The sequence below is a fragment of the Medicago sativa genome, chromosome 8, assembly GCF_051527215.1.
Source record: "Medicago sativa cultivar Bolivia chromosome 8, Bolivia_mono, whole genome shotgun sequence".
Taxonomy (NCBI): Eukaryota; Viridiplantae; Streptophyta; class Magnoliopsida; order Fabales; family Fabaceae; genus Medicago; species Medicago sativa.
In genome coordinates, this window is record NC_140756.1 from 22,367,406 (window position 1) to 22,383,525 (window position 16,120).

Here is a 16,120-nt window from a genome sequence, read left to right on the forward strand (position 1 = left end):
GGATTTTGAATTGATTGTCTAGATCCCATTAGATCTGTGAGCATGTCATGTAGACATCACATCATTATAAAAGTTCATGTGCCGAAATCCAGTCAGATTTCCGTCTTCCAAGTCAAAACCATTTTAACATCGAGGAGCGTTTTTGCTAATAGCCAATTTGTCAGGGACTAAAACACCAATTAAAATTTAGTAGAAATTAAACTTGAAAAGATATACTCCCCACATTTCATTTGATTAATAAACAGCAATGAACAAATGGGTAAAAAAAAAAAATCCATCCAAGACACATTTCCTATCATATCCCCCCATTTTAATACATTGAAAACCTTTCAAAAGCAAGACAAATCTTGACGAGCAAAGAAGTTTCCAGAAGTGGAATCACCAGAAAGTAATGCTAATCTCACAACACTAGCAGCACCATTTTCAACAGATAATATACCTGTGTTTCTATTCATATCTGTTTTAACAAAACCAGGACAAACACAATTAATACATAAGTTTGGATGTCTATAAGCTAGAAGTCTTGTGTAGGAATTCACAGCTGCTTTTGAGAGTTTATAGGCACAAAGATAAGTTGGCCAACCCTTGTTTTCAAGTGAACCTTGTTTGAAGTCTTTCAGAAACTCCTTTAGTACTTCGTCGATTAGCTCTTCGGATAGATTTTCAGTATCGTCTAACACACTCCTAGCCCATTCGTTTGATATGTACTGAAATGAAACAGACAATAACACAGTTTATTTATGTTGTTCAGGTACATTGTAACTGATGTAAAGTGGTAATTTCGGTCATTGAATTTGTCGAGCACTATCGACCGTTATAGACTCTGAATTAACCAAACTTATAAAAACATCCTCGAATGTTTTTCTTGTATGTAAGTTTTGTATTTGAATATGTTTTTCATTAGTTAATTTGGTCCTTTGATGTGTATTTCATTAGTCGGTTTAGTCTATTGAACTACTAACATAAGACAGATATAAGGATGTTTTTGTAATTTTGATACATGTCGAGACTATAGTGATACTGCTACACATATTTGTGAAAGTTATGAAGCACGAACACTTATCAGATTAGGCGTGTCCAGGTGTCGGACACGTGTCGTGTCCGACACCAACACATATAATTACACTGAATTTCTCAAATTATTAGTGGTGTTGGCGTCTCAGTGTGTCTGGTGTCCGTGTCCGTATCCATGCTTCATAGGTGAAAACACATTTCGGTACTTGAAAAAATGATGAACTCTATATGGTCCCCGAAAAATGAAAAGTACCAATTTAGTCCTCAAAAGTCTCAAATATCAGGCAAATTAGTCCTTTATACGATAATTTTTTGAGACAGTTTAGTTGCTATCAGAGATTATTTAGACTGGCAATTGAGATTTTGAAGACTGAATCAATATTTTTCGTTTTTTAGAGGACTATATAAGTCTTTGAATTTTTCTGAAGGACTAGTCTATCTCAAAAGAATTTCTAAAAAACAAAACAATTGTGTCATTTCCTTACCTTTAATAGTCCTGCGGTCGAGGAAACATTAACAATCACAGGTGAATCAGATAACTGAAGAAGAGGAAGAAAAGCCTCAGTAGTTTCTTTACCACCATAGTAATTTGTTATTATGCAATTTTCAGCCATCTCATAAGTTTGACTCAGTTCCCTCCAATTAATAATTGGTTCAACCTGAATAGTCATATACAAAAAAAACAAAGCTTAATCAGAGGCTATTATACACAGAAGACCAATATTATCATCCCAAACAGTTAAAGAAAACAAGCTCACTTACCATATCGTCTGTGTTGAAACCATTGATTCCTGCATTATTTACCTGCACATGAAAATTCAAGGCTATTATTATGGTGAACTCATTCAATATTATCACAAATTTTAGTCATGGCAAGTTTAAGAAAGAATTAAATCCATTAGTTTATCCAAAGTTTGTAACAGGTTGGGACAACGGACACCAAACACGCCTTTAATTTGAAGTGTTTGTGCTACATGCAACTTAATTGTCGTAGTTTAAAATACTTAAACTGTCTACAAAAGTATTAAGCGTTTGTTTATATTGACTTATTTTAGCTGATCTACTGGCATAAATACTTGAGAGACTGTTTGAAAGAACTTATAAGGGACAACTTATGACATGTTCATAAGTTATTTTCAGCTTTTTTCAAAAGCTACTTGTGATAGCTTATATGAATACATCTTACAGATTTTGACTTTATTTTATCCAAGTGTTCAAAAATGGCTTATAACAGCATAAGCACTTATATGATAAAAGCTCTTAGCAAAAGGAGTTAACTAAGTTATTTATCAAAACAAGGCCTATGAGAATGAGAATGAAGAATCAAGAAAATCAATCCAAGATAACTAAAAAAATATATTGTTCCTAGATAATTAAGAATCAAGAAAAATCATTGAAACACAGAAAACTCCTTCACCAGATTCACCAAATAAATGGTAATTCATAATCATTTTATGCAATTGAAAAACTTAGAAAGAGAATAACAAGTTTGCAAAATTTCATGCATTATCTTAAATCATAATGATCCAGAAAATTGGATTTACATTAAGGAAAATCATTCTTACCAAGATATCAAGTCTTCCAAACTGAGTCTTAACAAACTCAACCAATGAAGCAATACTAAAAGGATCAGTAACATCAAGTTGATGAAAAACAACAAGATTACAAAATTCAAATTCTTTCTTCAATTTCTCAAAAGCTTGAATCCCTCTTTTCTGATTTCTAGCTGTAAGAACAACTTTAATTCCATTTGAAGCCAATCTTTTAACAGTTTCCAATCCTATACCTTTATTTGATCCTGTAACAACAGCATATCTGAAAAAGAATAAACAAATTTTTACTGCTTTGATAAAAGAAATTAAAGGGATCTTTTAACATTTATTGGTCCAAATAAACATAAAAGGTACCTTTCTTTTGAAATTGCCATAGATAGATGATTAATTTTAATTGAATCTAAATGAATGGATGTGCACAAACTAGGAACATAATATTTAATTTATAGTTCACTTTTTTTTTTTTTTTTTTGGTTTGAAAGGTATAGTTCACTTTTGTTAATATAAGATGATAAAATGAGTTGTTATTAATTTATTATTATATTATATAGTCAAATGTGTTAGGACAAGTTCGAGTACTATACTATGTATGTATGTTTGTATATTTATTTACTTTGACAATTTTTTTAATCATGTGATTTTGTTCCTATGTAACATGGTTTATTTTGAAAGTAGATTCCTTCCCATTCCCTCTAATAAAAACTTTGAAGCATTCACACATTCAACACATTTATCATTATTTAATTGAGATCGGATTGTCCAAATTTCAATGCAATTTTTAAAAGGTTTAAGTATATCCTTCAAAAAAATAAAGTTTAAGTATAAAATATCAAACATGAAATCTGGATCGTTTGATCTTAATTTTACGATCACAAATATTTCGACCGCGTGAATGCCCAATATTAATCACTAGCAATTTTTTTTTTTTAAGGAACTACAAGCAATCTTGGCATGTATATTTTGTCACATGATTTGATTATTTTTTAGAAGAGTTTATCTATGATTTGATTATTTTTTTGAGAAGAATTCTATCTTCTAGATAACTTAGCTATCATCATATCAAAATAAAAAATAAAGAGAATAGAGACAATTGCACGCACGAGACAACAACCAAACAAATCGGCTTGAGAGGTTTATTAGCTAACCTAATCATTAACAAATTTGCCAATTTTACTTTTACTAGCACACCTTATACGACTTCTTCTTTGCAATAATACATACGCACAAAAATACTTATGTCAGAGTTTATACAGTTGTCATTCTTTCAGATTCTCTCTCACTATTTTTATATTAACAAATTATTATAATTAGGGTGCTTCAATTTCAATGATATTGTGAATATCAAAAAATAAAAATAAAAAATCACAACTTCACGAGTGAGGGTGGAAATAAGTTGGATCAAGTTAGGATTTAAGGGTGGAAATAAGTTGGATCAAGTTAAAATTTATGAGATGAGACTTAAGTTTTTCTGTCAAAATTTTTAATGTCAGGGCATTGGTTTATTTTTTTGTCTGTCAACTGTCGGACCTTTTGAAATGATGTTATGATATGTTGGTTTGATTAAAAGTCTCTTTCATATAAACATATTTAAGTATGTAATTTGATTTAAGTATAAATAAACTAAAAGACTAATAAATCGAAGAGATTAAACTCCCTTTTGATATCGTAATAAAAAAAACTCTCTTTTGATATTCGACATGATTTTTTTTAGAGAATTTGACTATTTATTATATCGTATTTCAATTCTAGTTGATAATGATAATACAATTAAATATACGAAAAAAATTCTAGTTGATAATAATAATAATAATAATAATAATAATAATAATAATAATAATAATAATAATAATATTATCAGTAGAAAAATAATAATATTAGTAATAGACTTCTAAAAAAATTATAAGTTTTCTCTATTTAAAAAAAAAAGTTTGATCTAGTATGGTCTGTGTGTGCGAGATGCAACTGCATCTTCATGTTCCCTTTCAGAATGATCGACATATGCCTATTTTAAAAAAAAAATTGTTATCTATTTTGAGTTGTTAGGTTGGTAATATTTTATTGTGTAAGTTTGCACTTTATAAGGTGTTACAAGTACTCTATACTTTCGCATGAATGTTTAAGCGATAGATATTTTGCATGAATGTTTAAGCTATAGATATTTTGCATGAAATGTTTAAGCGATAGATATTTTGCATGAATATGTGAATTTGATTTACATTTAATGTGTAGTTATTTTGTGAGTTAAAAATATTCTACGGGTCGGGATGGGATGGTCCATCGTGCCGCATGACTCATTAATGTTTGAAATGGACTCTATTTTAATGGCTCATGAAGCAACCAGGTCGGCCTAATCCAACACATTTATACATATTTTTCCTTTAGGTTGGGTCAGCTCATTGACAACTCTAATATAGGGTTGATAAATAAAGTAAATTCGAACTCAAACTCCACATGCTCCGATATCTTTTAAATCAACCATGAGATGAATTGAATCGATCGTAGTAAGGGTTGTATAACCGTTGTTGAATAAAAATTCTCTCCATTTTTCAAAATAAACGACGATATTGTTTAGAGAAAAATACATACAAAAAGTTTGATAATAGATCTTATCGCTAAGTGGATGTCACCATCAATATTTATTGGGAAATGCTAACCATTGCCCTTGGGGCAATGGATAAAGTACTACTAAAATAAGTAAATTTGTATTGAAAAGTGGTGTAATTATTGCTAAGAAAAAAGTAAAGACTTGTATTTTCAAGACAAAGTTTCTATTAATGAAATCCTTAACCATTGCCCGTAAGGCACTGGTTAGTGAGACCCATATTTATTTTATATTTTTTTTTTTTAAACTTTTGATTTTAAACGAAAATAATCCTAACTCACCGTTGTTCTAACAACCTTTCATGACTGTTTCCTCCTCTTTATGAGATTGCTATAATTATCACTTACAGTTTTGTCCCCTCTTTATGCGGTCAAGATGATTACCACTTGACCCACCTTTGATTGTCTCTTACTCCAGGTCATCAATTTCTTTCCGCATTTATTATATTTTTAGAAATAACTATTTTTGAAATTTTATTTTATTATGAGTTAGTTATACTCATTATCATGTGAAATAAGATGGTATTGAAAAGATTACTATTACGGGTTTGGGAGAGTCTAATTGCTTATCTTCTCTTCCAATTTGGGTGTTAGTTTTGGAAGTGCTTGGAGCAATTAGCAAAGACTAAAAAATATTTGTTAGGATCTCACTCTCAAGTAGCCAACAAGACAACAAGCTTCTTTCTTATTGGTGTCAACATACACACCCTTGCTTGCTATAATCTGGTTAAGATATTGCTTTCCTTGGCAGATAATTCATTTGGTGTCATATCATATGCTTGAAGAAGTCAATCACGTGGTTCATGGTCTGACAAAGTATAGGCTTCTCTATGGATGGCCTGATTAGAAATTTTGACTAAGTTCTTGATTTTCTTTTGGATTTTAGTTCTTAATGATTGGTCGGTTCTTCTTTTTCCTCGAGGTCTTTTTTGTCAACAAAAAAAAAAAGAGAACCATTTCAATTTTTGAGAAACATTTCTTAAAGGTAATTTATGAATAATCTTGAAAAAATGGCATTCATCCAATTCATCCAAATAAATTATATCTTATTCATCCACTGTTTCGATGTATAGTTTCAAAATATCAATCTTTTTATAAATTGTGTATTGATATGAATAAAATGGTTAACTGGTGAAATATTTGAAAGAACTTCAAATGAAATATTTGAAAGAATAACTCAAATATATGTCATCCAGTCAATCGTTTAAACCTACTTGAGTTGAGTTGGTAGTATTGTTTGAGATCTGAGAGTATGTTCATTTGTATTTATTGTATGTAATTTTTTTGGGTACAATATTGTATATAAATTTTAAATACAATTAATGCTGCTTTTGACAATTATACATATGAAAAACAATTTTGATCAAACTATTCCAACAACAAATACATATGAGAATCGCTTTTTGGTACATATGTCCAAACATAATTAATTTATATTCAACTCACTTTTAACCAAAATTAATTATGTTATAAACTCAATTGTCGTTACTATAGAACCAAACACACACTTAGTCGTCAAAGGTGAGCTAAAAGTCAATGTTCTCGCACAAATCAAAATGAGATTTGATCCAAACTTTCTCCAATTTCAAGTTGTTGCTGATGCTCAGATTAACAATAGTCGCACGAGTAAAATGTCATTTGACATCACGTATCAATATGCATATTATTATCTATTCTATACATAAAGAGAATAGGGTTTTAGGAGAATTCTGGACTGACTTTTTTATTATTTCAATTATATCCTTAAATAAATTTTCTTAAAATAATATATATTGTTGTTGTTATTAAAAAAGAAAAAAAAATTGTTATGTTTGTTATATTATTGTTGTCATTGAAAAATATAAGTACAAATATCTATACTTATAATTTTAATCTATATAATTTTTTTATATATAAAATCGTTTGTAATTTCCACGCAAATTTTTAATAAAATATTGTTAATAATCTAGACACGTTAGCACAATAAAAAGAATAGAAAGACGGACACGTGAGTGCCCATCCTTCCACTGGTTATTATAAAAAGAGAAATGATATTTGTACAATCATTTTTTGACAATTTTTGTGACAACTTTATTTCTCATACTCACATTATTTTTTACTTTATATCTCTATTGTTTTGGTTTTCATGCAAATACCTACTTCTTCTTTTTTGTAAATTTTGGTTGTCAACCAAATGATTAATTAAATAACATTTCTTTTATAAGAATATTACACTTCATACCATGTATACTAACAACAACCTCATCTCCACCTTACAAAATCGACTTATAACGTTAAATATATCATCTTTATAAACCATAGTCAACTCTTACTCTTATCATAACGTTAAATATATATGGGAGTTGATTCTTGCAATCAACCATATTTCTCATGGTTTGATTGAACATGGCCGGAGTATTATTGTTATGGGGTTGTTTTATTTTATTATTCATTTTGGTTAAGGAGCTATGAGTTCTAGAAATTGTAAAATTCTCCCTTTGAAAAGTCAAGACACTGTGGCGACACGGAGATTGTCTTTAAGTTAAGGGCCAGTTTTCAGTTGACTCATATTTGGCCGGTCGATCTGAATCTGAATATTGAAGGCCAAGTCTCTGCCGTTTTTTTCCAACGTTCCAGAGTATTTTCATCATCATATAATCTACAAAAATATATGCTAAATAAATCTACAAAATAGTACGTAATTTGTCCAACTTTCTAGAATATTTTGTTATGTTCAAGTTTTAATTTAACGAAAAAAACAAATATCAAAATTGTTGGATTAAGTGTTGTGTATAAAATTTGAATTATAAATCCTTCATTTATTTGTGTACGATTTTCTAATAATTATTATCATTTCTTCCATCTAAAAAATATAGGGTTAATTATGTTTCTAGTCCCTATAAAATAGCGACCTTGTAAGTTTAGTCCCTACTTAATTTTAATAGCATTTTTAGTCCCTATAAAAAAAATTTACTTATAATTTTAGTCCCTGCTAAAACAAAGTTTGATTAATTATTCTTAAACTCTTAAATTTTTGAACGATTTTTTTGAGACAAGATTAGAACACTATGAAAGGTTCGTTTACTAAAATTTAGAATTTTCTGACATGAAATGAATTAAATATGAATTTTTTAAAACGACAAAAGTTAAAGATAAAAAGTAATAAAATCTGGATGTAGAAATCAAATTTTGCAATAATTTTTTGCGGACGAACTTTTAGTATTGTTCTAAACATGTCTGCAAAAAATTGTTCAAAAATTTAAGAGTTTAAGCATAAATTAAACAAATTTGAATTGAGTAGGGACTAATACTCAGTGCAGAAAAACAAAATTAGGGACTAAAAATGCTATTAAAATTAAGTAGGGATTAAACTTACAAGGTCGCTATTTTATAGGGACTAGAAACATAATTAACCCAAAAATATATAATTTGGCCAACGATTTCCCTAAAAAAAAAAAAAAAAATTGATCAATGATTAACAATTTCTTTAAGGGCTTATTAACATATTTTTAATAGTCCGCAAAAGAATATACGAAATTCATTACAAATTTTGGTGCTTCTCGAATCTTTAAGAAAATCTGACTTTGGTCTATAGTATATTCATATGTTTGTTCCATAGTATCTTCCACTTTCACACGAGAGATTAGATCCTCTAGAAAGATAAATGTCAACTGAATTATAGATCATCGATGTCATGATTTGACATTAATTTCTCTAGTAGTAATACAAAGTTCCACTTTTTACAACGACTTGGCCCTTGGAGTTGAAGGAGAATGACACAGTGGGACGAAGCTTGGATGAGAAAGAACTTGACTTTTTATAAGCTAACAACATTTTGTATTTTTGAGATTTTTGTTTTTTTTGTCGACAAAAATTGAAAACTATATATGTATGACAAAGTATGATAATACTTGAAATTTAACAAAACTTTTTTTTTTTTTAAGAAACCAAAGTGGAATTATATACCAATAAAAATAGTAGCTCTCAAGCACAAGGTGTGCCTAGAAGACCACTACAACAATACAAACAGAGTCAAGACCTAACAGAGAACTGAAAACAAACACAAGGTGGTTAACCAATGCCTAAACAAGCCAAGGGGCTTGACCACCACCGCTGAGTACCAAAAACAAACATGGCTTTTTTAGCCGTCAGCCACGCTAATGACAAAGACTTAATCTTATCAACCAACCTAGGTACATCAGTTATAACATTATTAAAGAGACGGTTATTACGTTCGTTCCACAATACCCAAGCACTAAGAAGCCAGATTAATTGCAAGAACGAACGCTTAGCTTTACCAACACCTGCCATATGAGTAAACTGCACCAAATGATCAGCTACAGTATTGGCATCTGCCCCCACAAAAGTAATCCAATGACGTAACTGCTACCATAAAGGAACACAAGAAGAACACGAGATGAACAAGTGATCAGCCGATTCAACCTGACCACACCCTGCTACACAAAGTGCCGCATCAGTCTGTAAAATACCTCTAGCTGCCAAATTTGTTTTCGTAGGTAAGCGATTCCGCAAGAGTCGCCACGCAAAAATGGACACCATCAACGGAACCTGGTGATGCCACACAAGATCTAAAGCGCTATCCACATGAGTAATGACAGCAGAGGTTAATAAATCATAAGCACCTCGAACATAGTAGCCCTCCACAGGGTCAGGAAGCCACATTCAATCATCTGAAACATTAGGAACCAAAGAAACATCAAATAGAACAGCCCTACACTCATCTAGTAAATTCTCCTCCCAAACCCATAATCGACGTCTCCACCGCCAACCCTCCCCTCCCTGACCAAGGCCAAGAGAGAACATACCAGCAACTGTCTCCGATTTGTTCTCAGCCAACTCAAACAATCTAGGAAAATGCTCACTGAGAGCCAAACCACCCAACCATCTATGAGACCAAAATAGTGTACTAGTCCCATCTCCCACCCTCCGCACCACATTGTCACTGAACCACCTACCCCCAACCTCACCACCACCATCTCGAATCCTCCCAACCTCCCTCCACCAAGAAGAACAACTCCGGCCCCCTTCCTCCAACCTCCCACCTGCGTCACCGTAACGGGCGACCAACACATGATACCACAACCCTACTCTGTCCACCAACAACCTCCAGCACCATTTACCTAGCAACGCTATATTAAACTCTTTCAACTTCCTCACCCCCAGACCTCCGGACTCCTTAGAGGAACACACAGTATTCCAACCTATCCAAGTTACTTTCTTATGATCCTCACTCCCCCCCCCCCCCCCCCCCAAAAAAAAATTATTCAATAAAGATTCAATGGAAGAGATTATACCTGATGGAGCTTTGAAGAATGAAAGAGCATAGACAGGCAGAGAAGTCAGGACTGATTTTAGAAGGATCAATCGGCCACCAAAAGAGAGAAACCTGTTATTCCACCTAAACAGTCTAGATTTAATTCGATTCACAACCGGGTCCCAAAACGAGAGTCTCCGAGGATTTCCCCCGATAGGCAAACCAAGATACAGAAATGGAACCTTCCCCACTTTACAGCCCAACACCGTCGCCACTTCTCCCAACCAAGTATTCGAGATATTGACACCCACCAAAAGGCTTTTATGAAAATTCACCTTCAAACCGGACATCGACTCAAATATTACAAGAGACTCCCGAAGCGCACGGACATTAGCCCAACTTTTTTGACCCAACAACAGAGTATCATCAGTAAATTGTAAATGAGACACCACCACCGGGTTGGCTACCCCTACCGTATAACCTGTGAACAACTGATTGTCAACCATAGCTTTCAACAATATGTGGAGCCCCTCAGCCGCAATAAGAAACAAAAAAGAAGAGAGGGGATCCCCCTTCCTTAAACCCCTATGAAGAGAAAATTCATCCGTAGGACTACCATTAACTAAAACAGAAGTTGTAGCAGTACCAATATATTCTCTAATCCATTTCCTACATAAGACAGGAAATAACATTCGTTCCATGACTGAGTTCAGATAACCCCAATCAACAGAATCGTAGGCCTTTTCAAAGTCTACCTTAAACAAAAGAAGCTTCTTTTTTAATTTACTAGCTTCATCAACAACCTCATTGGCTATAAGAATACCACCAAGGATTTGACGATTCTTAATAAAAGCTGACTGCGTGTCAGATATCACACTGTTAATCGCCAACCGCAATCTATTGGCCAACAATTTTGCTAAGATTTTATACATACTCCCCACCAAGGATATAGGACGAAACTCATTAAGTCTTTGCGGGTTGTCTACCTTCGGAATGAGAACAATGAAAGTGGTATTAATCCCTTTTGCCAATTTACCATTGCGATGAAATTCAGACACAAACCGCATAACATCATCTTTCAGGTCCATCCAAAAATCTTTTATAAAACCAAAATTAACCCCATCCGGTCCTGGACTTTTAAAGCTATCACAGTCCCACACAGTAGCCTTTACTTCATCCACTTAAAAAGGCTTTATCAGCCTTTTTCAAGCTATGAACATTGTGACGCATCACACCATCCACCTTCTTGCGCCGCTGAACAGGACCCTGTCCCTTAAGACTACCATCTTTAGGCCGCACCCCTTGTTTAGAAACTTTCCTCGATGAAGAAACAACCCCGCTTCACTATGATGTTGGTCACTTAGCCATTCCAAACTCCATATGGGTCGGACACCAATGATCGATCTGCCCGGGGAGGGCAAGAACCTGCACGTCGCTGCATCCTTTGATTTCCCGCTCCTTCCTTACTAAAGAGGCCCACATTCTGGTCAGTACACTCATTAATTTGGACTACCAAAGGAACTGCATTTGAATCTGCCACAACAGGAAGAGACGGACCAGAAAGAGGTGCTGCCGCGGCTGAAGGTACATCTTCATTGCTTACGGAAGTATACTGCAGCGGGCAATGGATCTGCTTCGTTGTGTCCGAGTTAGAACCAGCTGGGACCGCAATTTCATCAATAATTTTGTTGTTCCCCTCTGACTCCACTAAATCTTGCACCAATTCATTAACCAATAAATCTGCAGTAGCATCAACATCTTGTTCTAACTGGATATTTTCTTGATGTGGTTGCTCAACATCAGAACCCTCTTCATCTTCATACAAACATGCATCATCACCAATATTAAAACCCCACTCCTCAACAATTTTCACAGTTACCAACACACCATCTATTAAAATTGATTCTTGGCAATTAATAATCTCAAACTTAGATGTAGCAATCAAGACCCTAGCATAGTCAAATCTCTCTTTCTCCACCGAACAAGAATCCAATCGAAGGAACCTTCCACAATCAATAATGCAAAGTTTAAAGAAAGTTTCATTCCAAGCATGTAACGGAACACCGTACAATCATAACCATGCACCCCGTTGAAAAGGAACAATATTCTTCTCCCACCGCACAATATTAGTAAAGAAATGATCAAGAAAATCCTTAGCATCATGCAAAATAGTAGTAATATTAACCTCGGTATTGCTACGGATAAACACTTTGTCAGCACCCAACGGTATTATATCAATATCTTCGACACTCGCGTCCGCAATTCTATTTTGAACCACTAGAATAGTTTCCCCGTTAGTCACTGTAGCCATCACACCACAACGAGCCCACAAAAGATCTTCCTCATGGGACCGATACTTCCGAATCAATTTTTGGATTGAAGGTTGCCCCCCGACACTGCCAAACTCGCCAACAAAACTACCAGACATCTTCTTCGCAACACCTACCTTACACCCTTTACCAACATCCTTCTCCAACCTTACAGTGACGTCACCAACCTCCACACCCACCGCTGGTTATGCTCTAACCTCCGACAAGACTACCGAGCTCCCCTTTGCCACACCCACTTTCACACTTTTATCTCCATCACCCTCTACCGTGTCAGCTTCCATCTCATTCCCCAAACTCACTTTTTTAACTCCCTCAATCGTCTTCGCAACCCCCTCAGCCTTTTCCAACACTTTGCACACCAATTCACCGCCTCCGACACCCTCACCAACCCTCTCAACCTCCGTTGCTTCACTCTTGTCAAAAGTAGCAACCTTTGCTTTAATTTGAAAATGACCAAAGCAAACAACGTTCACCGCTTTCAGTAACTTACATACATCACGAACATTGGAATAATGAACAAAGCCATAATGCTCTCCATTCTCATTACAACGTCTCGAAACCACCACATCTTCCAACATACCACACACCTCAAAGCCTTTTCTCAAATAAAAGTTCGACAATTGCGGTGGGAAATTTGTGAAATAAAAAGTAACAAACCGTCGAATTGAAGTGCCTGCCTTTGTAGCCTTCTTGTTTGCTGTAACCAGATGCGCTTCAGGTTTGACGCCACCATCAGCTCGCCGATTGTCCTTCTGCCTCCCACGCATCACACCTCCATACTGATGTCGTGGACTTCCTACAAACCTCTGATCAATCTCGCGCTTCCAATCAACCTCGGATTCCCCACTATATCGATCAGCATGCCTAAACTAGTGATAATCCTCATCGCTCTCATAGAAACCTTGTCTTGAATCCCTGAACCTAGACTGTCTGTCGCCAGCTTCATCCCAATCTCTGAACCGTTTGTCCTCCGGCTTCCAATCCTGACCTCGATCGCCCTGTCACCACGCTTTCCTTCTCCTCGGTCTCACATCAAGCCAATCATCCCCATCCCCCCCTTTTGGTGGCACCCTGCTTGGACCCCGACCCCCCAAGTCGACCTCTCCTCTGGCGAAAAGGAACGCCGATAAGCCTGCCTGCGGTGGTAATGCAGACGTGCTTCTCTCTCTAGCTATCTGTCACTCGCTCTCATGTTGGTTTTTTTAACTAATTTCTTTTTAAACAATACTCCCTCCGTCCCGGAATATCTGACCCATTTTCTAAAAAAAAATGTCCCAAAATAACTGAGTCATTTCAATTTTCAATACAACTTTCATCATTCCCAATACAATATAACACTAAATAATACTACTTTTATCATTCCCAATACAATATATTTCACTTTCCCCTTTATTTATACATTTTTCTTAATCTGTGTGAAATGAGCCAAGGGGTCAAATAAATTGGGACGGAGGGAGTAATTTCGACCTACCAAAATAACCAATTATTTCGATAAAACCCCAAACGATGGTTGTTTACGATAAAAATAAATATGAACGACTTTCTCTAAAAAAAAAGGATAAATATGTTTTTGGTCCCTATAAATATACCAACTTTTCGTTTTAGTTCCTCTAAAATTTTCCTTCAACTATTAGTCCCTCAAATATTTTCCATCTTCACTTTTGGTCCCTTCTTTAAAGTAAACTCATATAATTCATATTTTTGAATAAAATTTTGCAGAAAAGTTCATAATATTATAAGAATCTCTCCACAAAAAAATTAGAATTTTTTAACAAAACATGAATTTAATATGAATTTTTATATTTTTGATGGTTAGAAAATCACATTTAATTTATTTTTTCTTAAAAAATTCTAATTTTTTGGGAAGGATTTTTACAATATTCTACACATTTCTGCACAATTTCATTAAAAATATACTAAAGTTAACTTAAAAATAGGGACCAAAAGTAGTGACTGAAAATTTTATAGGGACTAAAAGTTGGAGGAAAATTTTAGAGGAACTAAAACGAAAATTTTGTATATTTATAGGGACCAAAAACATATTTAACCCAAAAAAATAAACAACAGTTTCTTCATAGATAAATACCTTATTACTTTAATTAATGATGAATTTGTATCAAGCAAGACAAATATAAGCAACAATTTTTTTCATAGATTAATATATTTTTTATTTTAAGCGTCAGGAGGTTTTGGTTTGGTCCCCCTCCTTGTCTTGTTTGTTTCCCTTTTTTGGTTATCAATATACTCCGTATTTGGGTTTTCCTAGTGCTTTGCTAGGCTAACCCTTCTCTTGCTTAAAAAAAAAAAAAACTATTTTTCAATAAAAGTATTATAACTACATAAAATAAATTTGAAGAATTCATGTAAACACAACAAATTTTTACATGGCTACAACTTAAGCATTCGACCATTGTTGCATCATTCAATTAGATGTCACATCATCAAAATTGAGAGTTAAATTGATGGTGGGGACTAAATGTAAAAAAATTAAAAATTTGAGGGACCAAAATTGTAAAATAGAAATACGGGGATCAAAATTGCGGATTTATTAAAATAGCTAGGTGGTGTAACTGTATTTAAGCCAACAAAGTTTAAGGATAGGCTTGCCTGCAAATGTAATATCTCCATTATTCTAAGTAGGCTTAATTGACAAGTCAAAATTGAGAATCAAATTGATGGTGGGGACTAAATGTAAAAAAAAAAATTAAAATTTAAGGAACAAGCATTGTAAAATTAGAAATATGAAGATCAAAATTGTGGATTTGTTATAATAGCTAGGGGACCGAAACAATATTTAAGCCAGGATAGGCTTACATGCAAATGTAATATCTCATGTATTCCAAGAAGGCTTAATTGAAGGTGATAAGTAGTTAGGCATGGGCTTTGCCCTAAAATTAAAAAAAAAAGTAGTTAGGAAGTTTCTCCATCCTTAATTATAAGACTCTTTTAAAATTTTGTTTTTCTCTAAATATAAGATCATTTGCAAACTATTAAAAATTATTATTCTTTTTTTAAATATATCATTTATGGATATTGATAACTTTGTCCCTAAGGAAACATGTTAAAGAATCTTAAAGTAGAAATAGTACGATGAAAACACAATATTTTGACATTAAAAATTTAAGTGCATCAATGCCTCTCCGTCCTCTTAAAGATATCCTTGCTTTAAACTAGATCATAACACATAAGAACTCCATAGTTGTGCCATTATGGTCACCATTTGTCTACTCCTAGACCCACTAGTTTTAGACTCAAACTTAGGTTGAGCTTGCTCCACCTCAACTTTCAAATGCATACACCCATTATGCTTTTGACCTTGTAACCTCCACTAGTGACATTTGAGGATATTGGGGGTACAAATGAGACGA

General features: G+C 33.7%; 2 protein-coding genes across 2 annotated transcripts; both read right to left on the minus strand.

Moving 5' to 3' along the window:
• Window positions 1-196: 196 nt before the first annotated feature.
• LOC146897842 ((+)-neomenthol dehydrogenase-like) lies at window positions 197-3,060 on the minus strand. Its single transcript, XM_085733843.1, has 5 exons — window positions 2,922-3,060; window positions 2,580-2,829; window positions 1,777-1,818; window positions 1,500-1,673; window positions 197-707 (listed from the first exon to the last, which is right to left on the minus strand). The coding sequence occupies exons 1-5, from the start codon at window positions 2,939-2,941 to the stop codon at window positions 330-332; spliced, it is 864 nt and encodes a 287-aa protein (XP_085589969.1). The 5' UTR covers window positions 2,942-3,060; the 3' UTR covers window positions 197-329.
• Window positions 3,061-9,218: 6,158 nt separating this feature from the next.
• On the minus strand, window positions 9,219-9,830 carry LOC146897843 (uncharacterized). Its single transcript, XM_085736475.1, has 2 exons — window positions 9,591-9,830; window positions 9,219-9,530 (listed from the first exon to the last, which is right to left on the minus strand). Exons 1-2 carry the CDS (start codon window positions 9,828-9,830, stop codon window positions 9,219-9,221), a joined length of 552 nt encoding a protein of 183 aa, XP_085592601.1.
• Between the last annotated feature and the right edge of the window lie 6,290 nt (window positions 9,831-16,120).